General features: G+C 27.8%; 3 protein-coding genes across 6 annotated transcripts; 1 reads left to right on the top strand and 2 right to left on the bottom strand.

Moving 5' to 3' along the window:
- On the bottom strand, window positions 1–4722 carry LOC112688915 (protein YIF1B). 2 transcript variants are annotated; one of them, XM_025562334.1, is made up of 7 exons: window positions 4604–4722; window positions 3385–3666; window positions 2235–2485; window positions 1991–2106; window positions 1729–1926; window positions 1557–1650; window positions 1–299 (listed from the first exon to the last, which is right to left on the bottom strand). In XM_025562334.1, the coding sequence occupies exons 2-7, from the start codon at window positions 3662–3664 to the stop codon at window positions 123–125; spliced, it is 1116 nt and encodes a 371-aa protein (XP_025418119.1). In that variant the 5' UTR covers window positions 3665–3666; window positions 4604–4722; the 3' UTR covers window positions 1–122. The 2 variants fall into 2 exon arrangements, with proteins under 2 accessions (XP_025418119.1, XP_025418118.1); XM_025562333.1 differs by lacking the exon at window positions 4604–4722 and adding an exon at window positions 3787–3956.
- Window positions 3848–6251, bottom strand: LOC112689036. Its single transcript, XM_025562533.1, has 3 exons — window positions 6171–6251; window positions 4205–4306; window positions 3848–4013 (listed from the first exon to the last, which is right to left on the bottom strand). Exons 1-3 carry the CDS (start codon window positions 6249–6251, stop codon window positions 3861–3863), a joined length of 336 nt encoding a protein of 111 aa, XP_025418318.1. The 3' UTR covers window positions 3848–3860.
- On the top strand, window positions 5849–19468 carry LOC112688913 (zinc finger protein 131-like). 3 transcript variants are annotated; one of them, XM_025562332.1, is made up of 6 exons: window positions 5849–6036; window positions 9518–9816; window positions 9895–10088; window positions 10164–10245; window positions 18294–18422; window positions 18510–19468. In XM_025562332.1, exons 2-6 carry the CDS (start codon window positions 9523–9525, stop codon window positions 19035–19037), a joined length of 1227 nt encoding a protein of 408 aa, XP_025418117.1. In that variant the 5' UTR covers window positions 5849–6036; window positions 9518–9522; the 3' UTR covers window positions 19038–19468. The 3 variants fall into 3 exon arrangements, with proteins under 3 accessions (XP_025418117.1, XP_025418116.1, XP_025418115.1); XM_025562331.1 differs by having other exon boundaries at window positions 5850–6036; window positions 9518–9801; window positions 9874–10088; XM_025562330.1 differs by having other exon boundaries at window positions 5851–6036; window positions 9874–10088.
- Window positions 19469–23149: the final 3681 nt, after the last annotated feature.

Raw genomic sequence — 23149 nt, 5'->3', positions numbered from 1 at the left:
TGATCATAAAAAAGTCTATTTATATAGCATGATAGGAAAATATGTTTAAAATATATACAGTTTTAATAACATATTTTCCATATTTGTGGTAATATCAATTTCTTGAAGTAGCTTAAGGTGATTTAACTCATATTAAATTGCAAATATGACGCTAGATACCAAGAAGTGATTGGTTGAATGGCTACTGCTAAAATGAGAAAATATAATGTTCTTTTACGCTTGTATTCAATCATTACAACAGGTTGGCTTCCATTTGAAATAGTTGCTACTGCATTCAATTGCCACCTCATTGAAAATAACTAAACATTAAAAAAAAAATAATAATCAAATCAATATATTTATTCTGAAATTAATTTTTGATGTAGATTAATAGAGTATTAAATTATACCAGAAAAAAAATATTCAGACTGGTATACACTAAAAGAATAACTAAATCAATACACAAAAATAAACAAATATTCTTATTGAGTCTGGAGAACAGTCAGAAATAAGTCAGAAAATATAAATAATTATATTAGAATGTAAAAAAAAAACTTTTATTATAATCATTAAGTGAAATTTGTAAATTTTTTTTATCACAGTAGTAAAAGAAATATAGCCATAAATAGAAATCATCGGGCAAGTTTAAAGAAAAATGTAATTCTTAATTCTGAACAAAACTACAGAAAAACAAGCTTTCAAAATAGTATCTAAATATTTATCAAAATACATTTTATCTTTACAAAATTCAAACTATAAGATCAAATTATTAAGTAAATTATTTATGATAATACAATTATGTGAAACATTTTAAATTTAATAAAATTAAAGATATTTTTATTTTATTTAAACTTAAAAAGCATCTAAGTTGAATCCATGGATACTCAATTAGTATGCATCAATAATAGCCAAAGTCCCTAATATGTAACCTCCAGTGTTATAAAAAAAAAAAAAAATAGAGTATTATTGTAGTGTGTGATCTACCGCACATTTATCATTTATCACACATGTTTCTATACATTGTATGCAGACTACTGCAAACCTGTCATCTGCCGCGCATATATACATTTTAGGTCATTCCTACTGATTCAGCAGCGATAAGTATTATCTTAACAATTTAACTTCAATAATAAAATCTAGCAATAATTGTGATAGTAATCGTAAACGTATGAGAAAATCAGTTACCGTTTAGTTTGTGCGTTTATATATGATGAATTATTCTACAGTTTCATTATTATGTTAGCTAGACATTTTAATTCAAATGTTCAATTGAAGGAAAATACCATAACTTTTTAAAAAAAAAGAAGACTTATTGAAATTGACACTCCTTGTGTTTACTGTAACTCGTAAACTAAATTATATACTTATTAAAGAAAGAAGAAAAGGATGAATCTAAACTTTTAGTTTTCAATACATACCTATTGACTTATTATATTGTAATACAATAATTTACCTACATATTATAATATATTAATGCATATTTTTATATAAACATATATGGTAGACCCATATGATAAGTAGAAACAGACGGTAGACAACTTACGACAATAATGCCAAAAATAAATATTCATAATTACCAAAAAGTATACAAATGCAACATTAATGTATAGTAAAGCAATAAAAAATGCCTTTTCACCCAGAAGTAATCCAACTGGAATACAGCTAACAATTCTGTAATAATTAAAAATGTCTTGATGTTATATTTCTATTAATAAAATATATAAAACAAGAGTTTTATTAAAAACATACCCAAAATACTTATATCCTGAATAGGCAGTAAGATCAAGAGTCCGTAATGAACTTTGTATGTTTGTTACATACAATGCCAACATTTCCATAGCAACAACTATAACCTCCCAAGCAAGAACACGAGAAGCTTGTACACTTAACAGTTCTGGACTGAATTGCCCATGTTTGCCAAGTATAAGTCCCAAAAATAGTAAATATCTGTATAAAAATAAATGATTCGATGATGGTTAAATTATTATACTTAACACAAAGATAAACTTACGTTACAAATGCTACAGTAGGTATATAAAGATCAGGTGCATTAACATCAGACTTAGGCCTTGCTCTTTGGCGATCTACAGTTTGGTCACCTGTTGTTTCTAATATGATTGACCAATCCTTAAATGAGAAAAAATTAAGTTAAATTATTTTACAAATAAAAACTTCTTTTTTTTTAAATAAGTTAAAAAAAGTTTATTTATTTTGAAATAACAATTTATAAAATATTTAAATTTATATCAACTTACAGTATGAACAAATGGAAATACTAATATACCAAGTTTGGAGATTACATAACGATTATCAACAGCAAAATAATGTTTTATTTGGGCGCTAATACCACTAGTATATTTGCCAACATTTTCATCTACAACTTGTCCCAACATTTTCTGACCATAACGTACAGTAGCTCCAGCTAGTATAGGATTACTTCCAAAAGCATCAACTAAATTATTTGATGGGATAAACATAGTTGGTTGAGGCTGTTGAGGACTTGGACCTAAAATTATAATATTAAATCATGTTACTAGGCCAATTTTGTTCTGAATATGATTAAATAGGTGATACATAAGAAATATAAGCAACCTTAATAATTAATTCAATTTAAAAAAATTAAACATTATGTATAAAAAATGAAGTTAAATTATTTTTTATGAATAATATAAGTCCCTACCTATACTCTATTGTATTATGTATTAAAGCTATAAATGAAAAATTAATCAATTATCAATCTTAAAATATATTAATTTTGCTCTAAAAAATACAAAAAGATAAATTTAAATGTCTTTTAAAAACAAACAAGGGATGCATAAGACCACTGTCAAATTTTGTTGATATAAAATGTATAGTAACCATTTGGTTATAAATCTTTAATATATTTGCAAGATAAAAGTCACAGTATTTAACATTGACTTCAATCAGGAAAAATAAATAAATTGAAAATAGTTAAAAATTATTTACACTAAATCTTATAGTTAAAGATAATGTTTCATGTATATTTGTATTGTACATAATGATTTGTATGTACTTAAAATATTTTAATAATGATTAAAAAAATAAACAGATCATTTTTTTGAATAAAGAAACTAGTTAAAGTAGGAATAAAATTTTAAATAATATTTCTGAAGAAATGGGAATATGGATGAAGAAGAAAATATTATTGTATAAATCTTTATAAGCTTTAATCCAAGGATCACCAACCAGTCAATTACGATACGCGGTGTGTTGTATAAATGGATATGATAGTTCAAATATTATAAAAATGTATAACATATACATTAATGTACTTAAATATTTATAATGATTTTTATATTAATAGTAAGTTGTGCAACTCTTTGCCAGGTTGGCAATTAGTGATAATAAGTATCTTCGGTAAAACTTAAATCTAATGACACATACTTGGTGAATAATGTTCTCGATGATTTGCATTGTCCATAGGTACTGATCCACCATATCCAAAGTCAGTGTTCCCGTATCCTTGCTGTGATGGAACAGATGTAAAATCATTGTAATAGAACTGTTGTTGAGGTGGAACTGTTTGTGAATCGGATTGCGAGTACATTCCTGGCTGAGCATAGTTGTACTGAACTTGTTGTTGCATTGGCATGTTATTCATGTCTAATCCAGGAGTTTCCATCGGTCGCCTTGTGAGACGCCTACTACTAGAGTTGCCCTGCATAGCTAGTCACAAAACAAATCACATGCAACACATTAATGAAATGTAATGTACTACGTTTCATAATATATCTTTAAACTTATTTGGTAGTTACTCTACTCAAAACTCACTGGCAGGCTACTTACTATTGAATGAGTTTTCGTTTTAATTTATTGAATTAGCGATATTTGAGAAACAAATAATTGGTCAATACGAATTTCTAACAATAATCAACCGGTTCAAAATCACAACCATAAAAGTAAGCATAAGCAAACAAAATATTAAATTGCTGAACAACGTTCTGTGGATGATTAATGTGTACGTTCAGCATTATCGCATTATCACTGTATACGTTCCAGTGACCGCGTAAACGCTAAAAAAAACCATAAAATGATTGATAACAGATAATCATCGTCAATATTGTTGATAACGAAACTCGTTTATAACTTGAATTATTATTTATTATGTTTAGTGGAATCGGTTTATAAGTAGATCCAGACACGCTTAGGTTAAATTAATAGACAATTGAATATCTTGAATAATAAAATATGATATACAACGCACTTCATACAACGGCAACCGGTCACATATCTCGACAGACTGCCTCCGTACGGCTGTGTTATAATATTCATATATATGGCAAACTCGACATAGAGAATGTGCTATCTTAACATTAATTGCTGACTATACTAATGTATATATATACTTAAAACTACAGTTTGAATATAAACTAATACATACTTAATATACTGAGTGTATTGTTTAATTTCAATATATTACTTATAAATTACTAATTAGTTGCCAAAAGTTTTTTATTATAATGTAATGTACTACGTATCAGCACGAAACAGTTACACTACTACATTAATATTCAGTTACGATCACAGACATTCATAAACGAATAGCAAACTAAAATCGATCATCTGTACTTAACACTATATAATCGAAGAATTTAATTTGTACCTAAATAGACCAGTTTCGATTGTAAATCAACTTATAATCAATAATCAAACTATATTTCATCTGAACACGATATAATTTTAACTTCGTAAAGTAATCGAACGAGTCAGTTCTTACGCCTTTTAAAAATATGATACACTGACACATACAATGCTAAAGATAATAATTATTATCTACAAACTCTGCGATACACGTACGTGGTAATGCACAATTTTATCACGCACCGGGTTGATAAACATATATTGTCGGTCTTAGGCGGAAATCGGGGGTGCTTAAGGGGACTAAGCCCCCCAGAATTGTAAAGTACAGGTCTTAGCCCCCTAGCCCTAAAAATTGTTAAGTGACTAAAAATACAATAATTATTATAATTGTGAAATGCATTTTTAATAACTGAATTAAAAAAAAGTATTCTGTGATAAAAATTAATTCAAATTCGTAAGATTTTACAAACTTCTTGTCATGACTTGGAACGATCGCAATTAATGTAATATTAATAATATAATATAATACTCGTATAGGTTGTTTAATTTAATTAATTAATAATTTTTGTTTAGAATATCTACTCCAAAATGTTTAAGATAAGGCACCTAATTGTTTTTTTGTTTAAATTGTTGATTAAAAATGTCAAATTGTCAAACTTCGTAAATAATGCTCAGCCCCTTAGAAATTTCACCAAATTTCCGTTAATGCTTATGATCGCACGAAAGATTAAAAAAAATATATAATTTATATTTGCTTGGACGGGATTACGATATGAATGGAGTTTTCATGGTTGAAAAAAAAATATTTGTGAAGAGGACCCACAATTGTGGTGCTCAAACAATAATATCGTCGTGGGAAACTTGACGAGTAGGAAGTGATTGAAGTGTACTGCGGTGGCAGTGAGGCTAATGGAACGATGGAGGCGGCTATCACTGCAGCGATGGCTCATTCGGTGGCGGTGGATTCTATCGCAGCAATTGTCGATACGTCGACGGTCTATGGGAGTAGAGAGGTGGTGGCGTCTAGTAGTGATAACACTGCAGACAACGTTGCAGTTGAAAATAATCAAATAAATGTATATATATATATATATTCGCCAATCGAATAAGTACGATCAAGTTATTTTGTAACAATTCAAACGGTGATAAGTGTTTGTCGTAATCGACGGTGAACGGATTAAGGTATTCCCACGAGCCATCGAGTTAAGTTGGTCACACCATTAGGGCGCGACGACGGCGTCGGCTACTCGACGCTGCACGGTTACACACAGACACAATCGTTCCTTATGGTGGTTTGTTTTGTTTTGAGCGTCGTCACTCGTTGAACAAGGTTATGTTGTTCCGTTGACGTTCGAACGACGCACGAGCACCGTTTGTAGTTTGTTGCTTTGATCGGTTTACGCGCCAACTCTTCTGAACAATCTTCGTAAGCAGTCACCGGTTTCCGTTGGTTCGGTAAGCATATTTTACTATTTCTATCGATATTGTTCGGACATCGGACGCACACAACGGTCGATCGGCCATTAGCGACGATTATCGGACGTGCACGGCGTATATGGTCGAACGGCCATCACTGTTATCCGTTTCACGTTTCTGTCTGCGTCGGATTTCGGTGGCTCATGTACCACTACACTCTGATTTGCGTAACACTTGATGCGTAGGTCTTCCATTTTTTTTCTTTTTCATTAACTCCGCTATCGTGTCTTTCTCAATCGAATTAGGGACCCGTTTAATCAAAATCTATGTTACGCGTTAATACAGGCGATTCCTTAGGATGTATCTGTAGACGCGCGGCACTAGGTACTGTTTTTTAATTACTATTGTTTAAATATTAAATGATGTCCTAGACCAGTACTTCTCAAACTTTTTTTTCATGGAACTCCCTAAATTTAATGTTAAACTGTCGAGGTTTTCTTAATCAAAATTATTAATTATTCTTAATTGTATATTACAATTACATGTACTATTTTATACAGATTAACTATTAATATTTATAGTAAATTAATGTTTTTTGATAGACTATTGAGAAAAGTTTATACATCGATTGATTTTAAATTTGTACGTACGTAAATCTATCAACTTAATTTGAAAATATCTAAAATTTTGATACATCATTAAAAAAAAAAATGTTTTTCCACGAGGAAAATATAAAATTTTTCAGTTTTTCAAAGAAAGAAAACATATCTTGTTTTTCCTTTTTGTTAAATGTTCAGTGATAGTTAATTTATTATCAAATTCTTCTAAAATAAGTAGTTTGTTACAAATTTTTTTTATGGCTTCGTAAAATATTGTAAACAAAATTATTCATTATTCTTTGCATAAACATAAATCAAATGTAAACAGGTTGAATATACATGTACAAATCATGGTCCCAAATAAAATATTATGTAGGTTGGACTAGAAAAAATAAAAATTTGCTGCGATGCACGCAGTTAAAATTTTAGCTGCACAGCATTGGTCGCTCGACTACAGATGCATCCTAAGGAACACATCAATATTTGAGTAACTGTTGTTTGTAGGGATGGGCATAATCAAATAATTAATAATTAAAAAAATCTCTCGAAAAAGAACTCCAAATTTAAATCATTTATTAATCACAAATTAAAATTACTAATAACATAAACATTAAGTAAATAAATAATCTAATTTTGCTTTTTTAAAATTGCTTTTTTCATTTGTTTATGTAATATTATTTAGTATTAATTAAATTATAATTTAGGAATAATAATCACCATATAATATTAAAGTATTATATAAGTATTTAACTAAAAGACAAGTTCCTTTAATTTTTTAATTTTTTTATTAATAGTTATTAACTTAATCTTAAGTTTATAGTAATCTAGAGGTCTTGGTCTAAAATACTCTAAATTCTTAACTATGAATAAAATAAAACATTATTAATATTTTACAAATGTTTGTAGCTTTAAACTTGATTACAAATTAATTGTGGCGTTAGGTTTAGTTTCAAATACAATTTATTAAATATTTTCCAAATTGAAAAATAACAGTTATATATATAAGCTTTTTTTAGGATTTTTGTAAATCAATTATAATCATATAATAGTATTGTGTTACAGGTATTTAATTCAAAAAATGTTTTAAAATTAAAATTATAATAATAAAAAATGTTTACATATATAATAATACTTTAATAATAATTACTTTAATTAGACTAAATATAAATTTTGACTATTCCATATGGGGCTTGTACATTGTTATTTAATATACAAAGATTTTTTTTCTATAATGCAAACATTTCTTCACCATTACTAATCTTAAGTTGGAAATTTTAAAGTAATTTTTTTAAAAATTTTTAACAAATTATTTAAGCTTCGCGGAACCCCAGTTATTTGTAATAAAATTTGAAAATAATATCGTTGAAAAAAATATATAAGGTATATTAATATCATAATTATTTGGTTTTAATTTTTATTTAAAATGTAAATTAATGTATGATTAATTATAGCAAAAACAATTCTATAAAAATTTTATATGGTATAGAGGGACATATTATATTACACAATATTTTATGTAAGATATACGCAACACATTATTTATCTGCTAGACATATAATATCTCAAATAACTAATATTTACATATTTAGGTAATATTATTTTATTTGGGGCTTGAGTTATTATTATTAGGTACTGTTTACTATATATATATAAATATATAAATATATAATATATATAATATAATATATAATATATATATAAGAGGTATCTATTATGTATAATGCGATAAATACAAATCGAGCCGGTATGGGCAGATGATATTATAAATATTAGCGGCTTTTGCCCGAACTGTCATAGACGAAGTTTCAGAAAATAATGAATATCGCTCCCGACTGAATACGTAATCCTGACCGTTGCCGACTGCGAGTTTTCGGTCGTTTTGTACATTTCGCTTTACGTTTAGCGCCCTCTTAAGGACTTGGTTAAACTAATAATAATATTTTAAAATACATTTATATGAATATACAAGTACCTAACCAAACAGAGAACTTGATACAACAGTGTGTGCGTGCCTAATTATTTTAGTCTCTTGATGTTAGCAGCGCTCCTCTTACGCGTACATAGGAATCATTATTCATATTAGATCGCGCGGTCAAAATTCAAATCTCGTCGTGTCGGCCGCGCGTTTCTAGACGTGTGCATAGGAATCAGCATTTGTAGGATTTAATATTATTTTGAATTAAGTTAATATTTGTGTTTGTAAAGCATTCAAATATGTTTAAGGCTATAATTCTTATTAAATTCTATGTGACACGTTAACTATTGGCACATACATTTAAATGTGTACTACTGTTTGGCACTCAATCTTGTTAATTGTTTCACATCTTTTGTACACTTTATTTTGTGATTTTCATTAGATTTTTAAAAATACTAAATCATTTATTTTGATCACAGAACAATCGGATTAGAAATTGACTTTATTTTTTAATTATTAATCCTTTTGGATATTTTATAATTTGTTATGATTTGTATCAAAATTTGATTTTTTTTTTTATAGAACTTAATTTTTGTTGGTGCAATTTTTTTTTAAATTTTTGTGCTTCTGGAAAACAAAATACATTTATATTGGTAATAAATACCAATTAACAGATAGGTTTCTTTTTTATTTGAATCCATTAGTCTTTCATTGGATATTGATAAACATTTTAAAATTTTGATATTCAATTAAATTTACTTTGTATAAAAATGTAATATATTTTAAAATGTTCATTAATGAGTTATGTATTAGTTTATTTTAATTAAATTGTCATGCTTATTGTTTCTGTTTTAATTTATTTATTCTATAATAGAGTGACATTTTATAAATAAAATATATTTTTGATTATTATTTCAAAAATCAATTCTTAATTTGTTTACACTTATATATTACATTTATTTATATAATTCTCAAAATAAAATCATAAAACTGTTATTTTTTTCAGATAAAATGGGTGTTTGTTTTATATGTGATGCCAAGCTATATGGTGAACGCACCCGTGTATGTTCAAGTATTACACCTCATAGTAATATACCGTATCCAGAAAAGATAGTTGAACTTATAGGAGAAGAATTTGTGGTTATTGTAACTCCAGCCGATCATATGTGCAAAAAATGTACATCATTATTGATTCATATGGATAAATTAGAAAATGATCTGAAACTTGTTAGAAATGCAATGCTATCTTATATTCAAAAAAAATATGGAATAATACCACCTGATCAACCTGTAAAAACTCTTGATGTAAGCATTTTGTAACTGTTGTTAAATAATGTTAGATCTTCCTCGTTATTTGTTTAGGTGGTTAATGGACATTTGAAGACTGATGAATTGGAAGCTGGTCAAAGAAAAGTACCTAGTGGCCTGACAGTTAGAGATTCTCCTGCGCATCCTTCTATGCATTCTCCATTAAAAATGTTGAAGACACCACCACCTTCTTCAGATAATAGTTCCAAAATGAAAATTTATAAGTGTGGTTTTTGCACATTTCAGTCTAAAGAACTTGGACATGTTCGGTTTGTTCCTAATTAATTATTTTATTAATATTTATTTATTGCATTTTATTTTTATTAAATATAATTTAATTTCAGTTTTCATATGCGTAGTCATATGCATAAAAAAGAAGCTGAATCAAAGGTTAACCAAACAGCAGCTGCTAAAACATTGACTCCAGTAAGAATTTAAATTAATACTTTTTCCTCAAATTTAATTCTTATGTGCTTGATTGCGAGTTTTTTTTTTTTATTATCTTTTTCAAAATCTAATTTATGATTATTTACAGTATAACTATAATTTGCATGTTTTTTCTGTTTTTTTTTTCTTCCTGCTTTGTTATTTTAGAATAGGTTCATTGAAATGAGATAGATACATATGAATACATATGATTCATAGTTAGAATATGCATAAATAGTAAACTTTTTAATACTACAGTAAAGTCTCACTAATCCGGACATCTGGAAATTTATATTTCGTACTTTGGTATTCATGTATAATGTATGTATTCGGGATTACTTATGATTAAGATATTATCGTTTCGATTGTGATATTGTTTCATTTAGTGGTGATTGTGTACTCTTGTAGACTGTTTTGTTTATTTTTTCCTCCGCTTATTATAATAACAACTTTGGTTAAATGTAAGACAGTGACTGTAACAATGAAACAAAAACTCCAAGCTTTATTTCGTATTATTGCTGGTGAATCATTAACAAAAATCGCGCAAGAGTTAGGAGTGGGTAAGTAAACTGTTCTGATTGGAAAAAAAATCGAATAGAAATTGAACATTTTTGTGCGAAAATTGTAAGTGTGGACAGTTTAGGTAACTGACGCACGTTAAGAGGACGCCACACCAAAAATGAAATGATACAACGACCGATAGAATGCGCTGTTCATTGTTTTCATGCGGCGCAACGACGCAAGCGCATCGTCGTGACGCCCATTACTCATAATCGGAGACCGGTCCGTCAAAAATTAATTTCTTAGCTCGGTTTATTGTTTCATGAACATCCGTCGCTGTGCATTATTATCTATGATTCAACGTGTATGGTATATATATGCGTCAAAGTAAAATTCATTCCCGTAAATTATATTTAATAAAAAATATGGCACTTAATGAAATATTCCAACATGTAAAATTAGGTATTGTTTCATTTCTACACAAAACTAATAAGTAGGGCCCGGAACTTGATGCATTTGCATCTTTTTTTCTATTGCTTACATTTCATGTTCGTCTTTACAGAAATTTGATTTATGAAATACAGTGGAACCTCGATAATTCGAACTTCTATAAGTCGAATTTTCGATAACTCGAAGGAATGCTTTACAATATGATATGCTTTACAATGATGTGCATGATAAATTTTCTCGATAATTCAAATTTCGCTTACTCGAATTCCTCGATAAGTCGAAGTAATTATAGTTGAATTTTGGCTTATAACTCAAATTTATATAATAATATATAACACGTACATTACTTGATAACTCGAAGGTCAAATAACCAAGTGTATTATTATAAATAACGATAATCGTAATTAGTGATGGGCAAAATCGAATAATAGTCATATTTTACTCTAAAAACCAACTAATAACTAACGAATATTTAAAACCAACTAACGACTAACGATACAATGAATGAACAATATTTCAAGAATATAACCAATATAAACCGATTAATTTTGGAAAAAAATTATTATATTATTTCTGTTCTATAAATACTTAATATTACCTATAGTCAATAATTAATTAATAATATAAATAATGAAAAAAAAAAGAGGTTTTATTTATTTATTTTGGTATTTTGGTGGATACTAGAAAAATTACTAATGGTTTATTTGTATAATATTTAAAATAATATTCGTTAGTCGGTTTATTATTAGTCATTAAGTCACTACTCATTAGTCAATATTAATAACCAACTTATTTACTTATTTTTCACTACCCACTAATGAGTCATAAGTCGGTTTCGCCCATCACTAATCGTAATTGTAAACCGATTAATATTATCAATCTAATATTTACCTAATGCCTAAAATGTACAGTTATAAATTCAACGAAATAATACAGTTTTGCCTCAAACTACTCTTGCCCAGGCATTAGATAGTTTACAGGTTGTACGTAAGTATATTCAAGAATAACGAGAAATTGGAGAAAAGATTTTTTCATACCTAAATAATATTGAAAACTTTAAAGATAGGTCAAACAATAAAAAACATTCAAAAATATCAAATTTCTTTAAAAAATAGTTCTACTTTATTCATTACATTGTATTTTTTTTATTACATACAATTTATAGATATACATATTTACTACTTTATAATTTTTTTAAATATTAATAAAATATACATACCTCATACATTATACAGTTATTATTAAATAATAAATAAATAAAATGATAAAATGAAGTCTTTGTGTTTTAAATAAAAAAATATTTTCGGTAACTCGAATTTTTTTTTGCCGATTCGAGTTATCAATAAATATAGTTTTCCATAAGTCGAATTTTCGGTAACTCGAATTTTTTTTTTTTGCCCCCAACCGATTCGAGTTATCGAGATTCCACTGTATAAAATTTATTGGCGCAATTTTTATTTTAAATTTTTAATGTAATTTTATGCTTTACTGTAATTTTTCAGTATTTTTGGTGCATTTTAAGTCATTTTTTGACATTTTACTGATTTCACACTAGTTCACTAGTTATCGTTTCTTGTCGACCATTATACCGATAACTGCAGATTATATCTCGCCGATTACTTTCGTAGTTTTCATATTGTAGTGAATATTATTATACCTACATTTTATTATTTTTTCCTAATATTCGATTAGTATCCGATTTTATCTCGTCGATTACAGTCGTTGCCTTGTCATGTTATAGTGAATTATACCCATTATAATATAATAGATATTAAGATATTTTCTTAATTTTATTAATTTTTTCGTAATATTTTTGAAATAACGAAAATTAAAACATTGTTTAGTGCTCGTATGTGCCTCCCAATCACTTCAGTGGACGTGGAGAGAAGTTTTTATAAAATATTTATAAACAGATAATCGTCGTAAGGACATTATGTCATCTATTAATAATCGTTTACCGTATTGTGGATTAACTGTTTCTGGTAGTATGCATTCTGTATATAACTCGATAAATTAATATTTATGACTTAAATCATTATCTTTCCTTTTTTCTTGAAATAACTTATATTTCTAAATATTAAACCATTTTTTGTAACCAGAAGTTGTGATTATATTGAACTTTTTGAACTTCTAGCCATTGGTTTAAAAATACTATAAAGTAACAATTTTCGGTATTATATGCATCTGCCCTTGTATTTAATGGTAATAATTATTTTCAAATTTTAGTTCCATTTTATTATTTATAATTCTACAGCATGGTAACTGAAAATTATCTTAAAAAAATTATTTATTTACATTTTTTTATTAACATTTTTTTAAATTAAGTATAAAAATCATATCTATTAGACTTTTTTAAGCAGTTATATTTTATTTTACACATATAATTCACCTTTTTATTTTGAATTGCTTCCGCAAAACTTGTTGAATCTTTTGCACTATAGGGACCTTTTATTTCTAAAAGATAGGTTGCCTGAGTCTTTGTTAATAATACTATCTGTTTAAAAAAAGGAATTTATAACAATTTGATTTGAAATTTCTGTATGTAGTTACAAAATAATAAAGATACCCGGAGTAACAGCTAAAAATTGTACCTCAGAAAAGGAGGGATATGGGGGTCAGATCCCCCATAGGTCTTATTAAAATTGTATAAAATAGTGTTCTTAATATAAGAAAATTATAAGAAAACAAAAAAATATTGCAACGATTTATTGTAAATTATTATTTTGACACATTCAATATATATCTTTTATTATTTATTATTTAAATATGCAGGTACTTAGGTTTAGGAATTTTCCTTTCATAATAATTTGTTTGCAATTGATCCCCTCCCATACAAAAGTTATGTATACGCCACTGCCTCAAAATCATTAAAAATACCACATATTTCAATTTATTTTCCGAGGTACTTTTCCAGTTCAACTATGACAATCTGTTCGATAGTTTTTCCGTTATCGATAGACTTTGATTTAAAAGTTCTATAAAGTAAACCATATATTGTAGCCTTACATGAAGTGACTGGTCTACATTTACAAATTCGGCCAAAATTTAAAGCAGTTAATCTATTTTCCTCTCAATGAACCATTTTTGAGAGCTCTAGTTTGTTCTAACAATTTTCGTTCTGAGTCACTCAAAATAAGGGAATTTACAAATTCATTTTTTTTTCTATTTCTTTTATAGAAATAGCATCATAAAGAAGCTCGGCTAGTTCATAATTCTGATCTGGGGCATAGTTTTTAGTTTTTTTTGGGAAAACTATTTTACTCAAAAGTAAGACGTATTTTTTTAGTTTGTTGATTTTTTTTTCAACCAAAAGTTTATATATTTTTTGCCAACTATTTCTATGAAAAATAAAATAAATCTGATAAATTGTTTTGATTTAAGTTTTCAATAATTAAAGAAGGACAATTGTATGAACAATTTAGAAAAATTCTAGTTTAGCACCCACGCTATATAAGTTTTTTTTCGGAAACCTATGTATTACAATGAGTTAAGGACGATGGTGCAAAAATATACTGGCGCAAATGAATAGTTTTTAAGCTTAGACTTAACACTTGTCTTTACCTTAATCATTAGATTATTAATTTAAATACGATGACATGGAGTTTACTGTATTGTTATTAAATAAATTATGTTGTTATTATCGTTATATAAATGCATCAGTTTCCAGGTGACGGTTTATATATTAAATTTGAAAATTATGTAACTATAACTAAATATTATGAGCTCTTCTGGAGTTATACGTCCAGGGCACATTTAGCCAGTGTCAGGCCGACACTGTTTAAATTAATTAAAAATTATTATTAAAGCAATACAATATAATACTTATTTTATACAAGAAAATTAGAACTGGTGCTGATTTCTCCGAAAATTCTGTCATAGTTAGGTTTTGTTGTGCTTGGTAAATATGATGCTGCTGAAGTAGATTTATTGATCAAACTATTGACGCAGTTTAAAAAAGACAAATCATTTCGTGATCTACAATGTTTTACGTTAAATTATTTGACTAACACAATACAAAACAATAAGTCTCAATATTTTTTACCAATTAATTATTATGTATTAATTGTATATTGTATATTATGTATAAATTAAAAATAATATAGGTAAATTATAAAAATTATTATTTACAGTGCTTTTGCTTGAATCTTTTTCATGCGCTTAGACATACTATTTTTCAGTGATTTTTTTCCTTGAAAGAAACTTTTGACTTTTCATTTGGATTAGTTGTTTGACAACAGAAAATATGCATAAAAAGTAGGTATAACTGTGTGCAGTGTGCACTGTCAAATGCAAGCTTATATGCAATTATATAGCAACGCATACGCATAAACTTGAATGAATAATTACCACGGTACATAACAAACAACATAAGATGTAGATAATATTCTATTTTGAACAAGAATTATTTTCCTAGAATTATGTAGATAGCATAGGCACAGATTTTTAGACTTTAGTACGGAGGAAACTAAACAAAATTAAATACTGGACATGCATTTCCAAATATTTTAATTATACTATGAATTATAAGATATTTCGTAAAAATTATTAAATTCGATTTAGAAGCATAAAATGACGTTAAAAATAGTTGATCTAGTATCTTTATTTTTATGTTTCATTTTATATAATACGATTGTTGTAGAACAAACTGCATTTGAATTACAAAAAGAGTATTTAATCATATTTTAATTTGCTGTTGCGTCCTCTTAAGAAAACCAAACAACGAGGCTTTGTACATTTGGTTTTGTCAACAACGTGAACAGGGTGTTGTCGGGTGTAACGTTACTAGTTATCGTGATAAAATTTAATGAAAAATTAAAAGGAAATCCTACTTTTACTGCTAGTGTAGGATGCTTGTCTCGGTGGAAAAATCGTCATGGCGTTCGTGAACTTGGTGTAAGCAGTGAAATTTTATCTGAGGTGACAATGTTGCAAGTGAAAACTTAAAAACGAAATTTGAAAAGTTTTTTACCGATGAAAACTTAATGCCTTGTCAAGTGCTGACAAAACTGGGTTAAGATACAAAATACTTAAAAAAAAAAAAAAAACGTAAGTCTCAAAATTAGATTCTGTAGCCAAAAAAACATAAAGTGAAAATAATCACGAGTACCTAACTTCACTTACATGCAGTAACGCTTCTGGTGATTTAAAATTTCCACTTTAGGCGATGGGAAAATCAGCTATGCCTAGGGCTTTAAAAAGCGTTAATGTGAATGCACTTCCAGTTCAACATATTTCATAAAAATCTGCTTGGACAAACGGAAATATTTTTAAAAATTAGTGTTTTGAGAAATTCGTGCCTACAACAAAGACATTTTTGAAATAGAAAAAACTTCTAGAAAAAGCTTGTATTGTTTATAGATAACGTTTCCGTGTCATCCTAATGAAAATGAATTACGAGGGGGTGAAATTTACGTGAAATTTTTGCCGCCTAACGAGTTGAAATTAATACAACTAATGGATCAAGGTGTGATTGAAACGATAAAACGGTTTTTACAGAAAAAAGTTGATTATGTTTCTTTTAGAGCAACAAGAAGCGAACCCGTTAGTTAACTTTATAGATCTTTTAAAAAAAAATAACAATAAAACTGTTCTTTATTTAGCCGCAGAAGCATAGGAAGATATTAAGCCAAAAACACTTCAAAAAATTTGGAAATAATTGTGGCCTAATATTCCTCAAAAAAACTATAGACAATATGAAACAACTTCATATGAGGACACTGATTTCATTCAAGTTTTTTAAAAATTAGAAGGTTGTGCCGATGTGGAAGAAATTTATATTTCTGAATGGATAATAGTGACACCGATGTTGCTCATCAAGTTCTTAGTGAAAATGAAATTGTAAATGCATGTATTAAAAACACAGAAATAGAGCTTGACAGTTCAGAAGAAGAAGATGATGGTACAGATCAATTAACAGGGGCCCAACACATGGTGAAGCAACTGCAATGCTGGAGCTTGATGACTTTGAGAAACAAAGTGAAACATCTTCTGCTGAACTACTGACGTTAAGACTTCTAAAGCCGGGTACAGACCAGACAATTTTGGTGTAATGTAACGAAGTTCATGTTCACTTGTATATTACATGATACTAACGACTAGGGTGTACGCTTAGGATCGAGCAATACTTTGTACCGGTTGTTCGTCTGCCTATCCATCAGTTATTCTTGAGTAGTATCGTATGCAATGTCTTCTTTACAAGTCGTTAGCGTATAATTTATTTTAATTCATTACATTTAAAAAACAAAAAAAGTAAAAGAAGATGGTTAAAAACGAATTTAATGAAGTCTATGGACATATGTGGTGGATCAGATTTATTAAGTATTCTTAAGGAACAGGAAATAAGTGGATAGTACAGAAATTTAATTAGAATGTTGTTTATTGAGTTTGAATATTTAATAAATTTGATAGGTCCAACATTTTCAAAACATTGTCTAAATTACCGAAAACCCATTCCTGCGCAAGAAAGGTTAGCTTTTACGTTACGATTTTTGGCAACTGGTGAATCATATCAGTTAATACAAATAAAACACTTAATTAAAATAGTCCTGTAGAGGTAGAGCGATAAGTGCGATACGTGTGAACAACTTGTTTACCATACACACAAGCTTCGTGTTGTAATGTAACATTCCTTTAATATTCGTCAAAATACCGACTCGGGTAGATCGACGCCATCGCGAGTCGACCGCGCGCGATTGATACAGTAACACTACACACTTGAGCGTTACAGTTACATTACACCCAAATACTTCGGTGTGTACCCGGATTAAGACAGAGTTTTTCAAGTAAATTCAGTTTGATTTTCTTTAATTTTCTATAAATGTGTATTGATATACATACGTAATACATATATAACAATGATAATGTGTAATGTAAAATTGTAAATCAATAAATTTTGCATTTCTATAAATACATAGGTATTTTTTGACAGTATATTTATTGTGTTATTATTTTTAGTGTTTATTTATTAGTAAGTTAAAAAAAAACTTTATTCCGTTCAATCCGAATTTTCGATAATCCGGATAGTCCGCTCCCATCTAGTCCGGATTAGTGAGACTCCATTGTATATCTATGTTTTACAAATTATTATATCTACTCAGGTAACGCAGCCACAGAAGAAACGTTTATACAGATGTCAAGTATGCTCCAAATCATTTGACAGCAGAATTCATTGCCTTGATCATATTCAAAAAGACCATAACCAGTCATCAACAGCAAGTACAACTGAGGTTGACCATCATATTTAATTCTTCGAAATAATAAATATAATAAAATATATATATATATTCTAAATAATTCTATTTTTATTATTTTAGGATAAGGAAAGTGAAGAAAATCCACCAGATGTTACCAAAGAAATTTTCAAACAGGAAGAATTGAAAGGTGAAGAACTTCAGCAAGCAGAGTCTACTACTATGGATATTGATGAGAATCAAGATAACAAGGGCACAGTGGATACTAATATGCTATTGAACGAAAATGTCCCAGGTGAAGGAACTGTGGAAGGCGAACAAGAAGCTGTAAATGCAGATGAAGAGATGCCACAACAAGAAGAAGGATCTATTGTTTCTACTCAACAAGAAACTGATAATGGTTCTGTACATGAACAACAAGAAACTGAAACTGAAACTGAAACTGAAACTGAACTCACTCAAAATGAAAATGCTTTAGCAACTCAAGATGAAACTGGTGAAGTAATTCCAGACAGTGTTGAAAAAGGAGATGAAGATGTTGGAAATGAGGATACCAAACCAGGCGACTTGGACATTGAATCAATGTTAGCTGCCATTCATAATGACAACCCTCCACCAACTACAGAGGATGCACAAGAAGACATGGTTTAGGTTTAAACCATTTTATTTTTTCATGAACCTTAGATTCTTATTTAACTCATATTATTTTACTTATTTATAATATTTATTTTAATTAATTTTGATAACTTAAAAGTATAACTGATAATGTTATTTGAGATTCTGATTATTAATTAATTTTACTATTTATATCCTAATGGGTTTTAAAAATGTATGTTGATGATAAAAATTATTTCCAGGGAAAATGTATGTGGTAATAGTTAAATGATGTTTGATCAATATGAAATAGCTATAATTGTTTTTATTTATTAAATCAATTGCAATCATACAAATAAATTAGATATTAAAATATACAAATTAATGTATAGCAATCTCACCAAAACATCAGGCATCATCAAATATACATATCGCATTATAAAAGATGAAATAAGCATTTTTAATAAAATAAATGATTCAAAATATTATTTAGACATTTAATAAATTGTATTAAATCATTAAAATTATGTCAGTTCATTCTAGTATAGCTTCTTGGCTTACTATTATTAAACCACCTAAATTCCTTTGAAATAATTTTATTTTATATTTACTATTGTATTATATTTTTATTTATAGTTTTTATAGAACATTCAAATATAAAATTAATTAGTCATTTACATTTTATTTACAAATGTAATGATTAATATTATACTTGTAAGATAGAAGGTGTATTTACCAAAGGTTGCACGCGAATTAATGTAATTTTGCAACCTTTTTTTTATATAAAATTATCAAGATTTGTGTACGTACGTGTATAAATTAGAGTAAAACATGATTGCGTAAGTTCGTTATCAGCGATACCTTTTTAAGTTACACGATTCCTTACGATTTTACCTGATTTTTAACTACACGATTGCGTACGAAGTTGATGCCAATTTTCATACCAGTATTCGTGTATACCACATGCCTATACTAGAGAACTTAAAAAAGTTAATAAATTCTTTGTGTTTTATTGATTTTACTACCTATGTTTGTTGTTAATGATATCAGATATAACGAAAATTCGTTATTTCCGTTATATGGTATTCTCCGAATTTCAGTAAAAGTAGTAGGTTAAAGAAGTTAAGGAATCCAAATTTAAGTATTTTCAAATAATTTACTAACTATAATTTCAATAAAATAAAAACTGTCAATTTTATTTATTTTTTCATTTTTTTTATAAGATATTATAGAATTGTTAGTATATGAACACTAATAGATATATCATGAAATTAGTAAATTTGACAGTGTTGCATACAATTCCATACGCAATCGTGTTTATTTATTTTTCTTATCTACCTTTTAGTTAACCATCTACAAACGTACGCAATGGTATTGCCAAAAAGGACAATGTACGGAATCGTGTTCTACCTATAAATTAGTATTGTGCAATTTCTATGTTGGTAGGAAATTGTATTTGGATTGGAATGGAAAGTGTAATCGTTCAAATGTTCGCATGTGCTGTGTGGTGTATATTTTTTATTTTATTAATATAAAAACGCAGTCCTATTTTTCATAAAAATTTGTACTAAACATTTTGAATGTACAATGATAAGGTACAGAATCCCCTCTACCCCCTTCCATATGATTATAATTTGTAGTACAATGTCAGTAATAATTTTAGTAATAGTTCTTTTTTATTAATCAAATTGCACATTATAATTAGGTAACTACCAATCTGTCATGATTTTTTAAGCTAAAAATGTACTTTTGACTGGTATAAATCAGTACCATTTACAAATTATTTATTTTAATATGGGTCATATACCCAATTTAAAATTTAATATATATATTGAAGTTCACATCAGCTGTCTTAAACTGGCTTCCTGAAAAACATCATCATAGTAATCTTATTTATTAGTATTTAGTATGTACACATTTCTAAAATCCGTGCACACTTCCAGTTTCGGACTACATACTTTATGTCGGAATTCACTAAAAGATAGTGGTTGTAAAAACGTATAGTTATCAGATAATAATTATCTTTAACTTCATCTGTTAAGAAGTCTATTATCGGGATCCAATACAGAAGGATTACAAAAGCAACGTAGACTCAGTCACTGGACTATAATTGCTCTTGAAATACAGTAGAATCCATTTTAGACGCTTTTCGAGGGACCCAGTTAAAAAAACGTATTATGCGGGAAAACCAAAAAATTGTACATTAAATTATGAATTTTTTATTATATCATTATTATAAGTATACTAATTATTATACTTATTATTAAATTTTATTTTTATTATTTCAAATTACATATTATCTTAAAATTTACGTTTACACATACCTATAAATTGCATACTTTATTTAAAAAATTATAAATTTTTCAGGAAGTTTTTAACATTATGTTTTTTATTTTATCTTTTATTAATGTTTCATCTGTATTGTAAAAAAATGAAATTAATCGTCTTAGTTCATGTACATAATCAAGTGCATTTATTACGGGGAGAATTGGTGTTGTATTAATCCTCCTCTTCACTTTCTTCCTCTATAGCAAGGATGAACAACTGGTGACCTGTGGTTCACAAGAGCCTTTTTTATCCGGCCCGTGCTGTATTTTAAGATTACATCATACGATTTTAAAGTATATCGTCTATACTCTAATTTATCGATATAATAATTGCTATCTAGTATTAAACATCATTAAATGTCTAAATGTCATATGTATGTTTAAGTGTAGCTTTTAACCTTAGTTGTTTGTACCTAACTATTTAGTTTCTTCATATTATTTTATCGTGTGTGTTGAATTTATTATTACCGTGTACATAAATTCATAATTTGAATGACTTTTTTTTATGCTCTGGCCCACTAGATTTTAATTTTTTAAAAATTGGCCATCTAGTAACTTTGAGTTGCCCATCCCTGCTCTATAGTACTAAAATCAGCAGATAATATGTTATCAGTAATTATCTGATCAATACTTCTTAACAGTGGTGGATCCCGATTTTTTTTTTTTTTTTTTGAGGGGGGGATTGAAAAATGTTTTCCTTTAGAATATTTTTTATAACATTGCAGTGAGTGATTGATAATGAAAATTATTGATTTTTTTTTTTTGGGGGGGGGTTACAAAGTAAATATAAAAGAATTATATATAGATTATGAAAATAAAGACCGTTTTGGTATAATATTGTCCCATTATTTTTTTGGATAGGATATAAGCTTCTACCAAGAAGATTGTCCTGTATAACATATTTTCTCCTATAAAATGCCCCGACCAGTACCGCGTTAAGTTATGTAGCCACCCCGAAACAAATTAAAATATGCCGCCCTTAAAAAAATTACAATTCGAAATGAAAAATAATATATGTAATAGAAATAATATGTATTATAGTTATACAATCGTACAAGAAAAATTATAATTATATATTTTTTATTTTATGATGATCCTCAAAAATTTGCCGCCCACCCCTTTAACAGCGGTTCTAGCCCTAGCCGTAAATGAATGCTGAGATCCATACTAATATATTTCATTTGTATAGACATTCATTAATTTAAATGAAACTAATTTGAATTGTGAAAAGTATGTTTGTTCGCGTGTGATCTAGTGAAAACATACCTTAAGAGAATTCATTTTTTTGTAATTCTATCTAATATTAGTTATAATTAAAAATATTTTTAAACCAATAGATTTTAGATTCATTGTAAGACATATTATGTAAATACATCATTAAATTATAATTTTCAAAATAATGAAAATGTAGTTTTGTAACTTTGAGAATTTAATTGATTTTTAAACTGTTCATCGATTTGTAAAACGTATATTTTTACTTAGCGTTTAGTAAACAAAATTTATCGTGAAACATATATTATGTACAGTTAAAGTATGGTATTATAATGTATTAAAACTAGTAGTGTATTTTAAGACCGAGTCTCAACTCCCTCAGAAGAAAGAAAAGGTTCAAAAGTCATTAATGACTTGTTACGAAGGTACAGAGAAAGAACATTAATGTATCTATACCATGTGGTTGTAAATAACTGTTAATTTGAATTAATAAGAATGACAGAATAATATTATTATTAATTCATACTTTTTATGTATTTTTTTTATAAAATTATCATCGCCTATTTTTTAGAAAAAGGTTTAACTCCACAAAATATTTGAAAATTAGCCACTGGAGAAAAAAAATTGTAA

The sequence above is a fragment of the Sipha flava genome, unplaced genomic scaffold (genome assembly GCF_003268045.1).
Source record: "Sipha flava isolate LNK unplaced genomic scaffold, YSA_version1 41_pilon_pilon, whole genome shotgun sequence".
NCBI classification, from domain to species: domain Eukaryota; kingdom Metazoa; phylum Arthropoda; class Insecta; order Hemiptera; family Aphididae; genus Sipha; species Sipha flava.
This window is presented reverse-complemented; position numbering and strand designations above follow the sequence as displayed.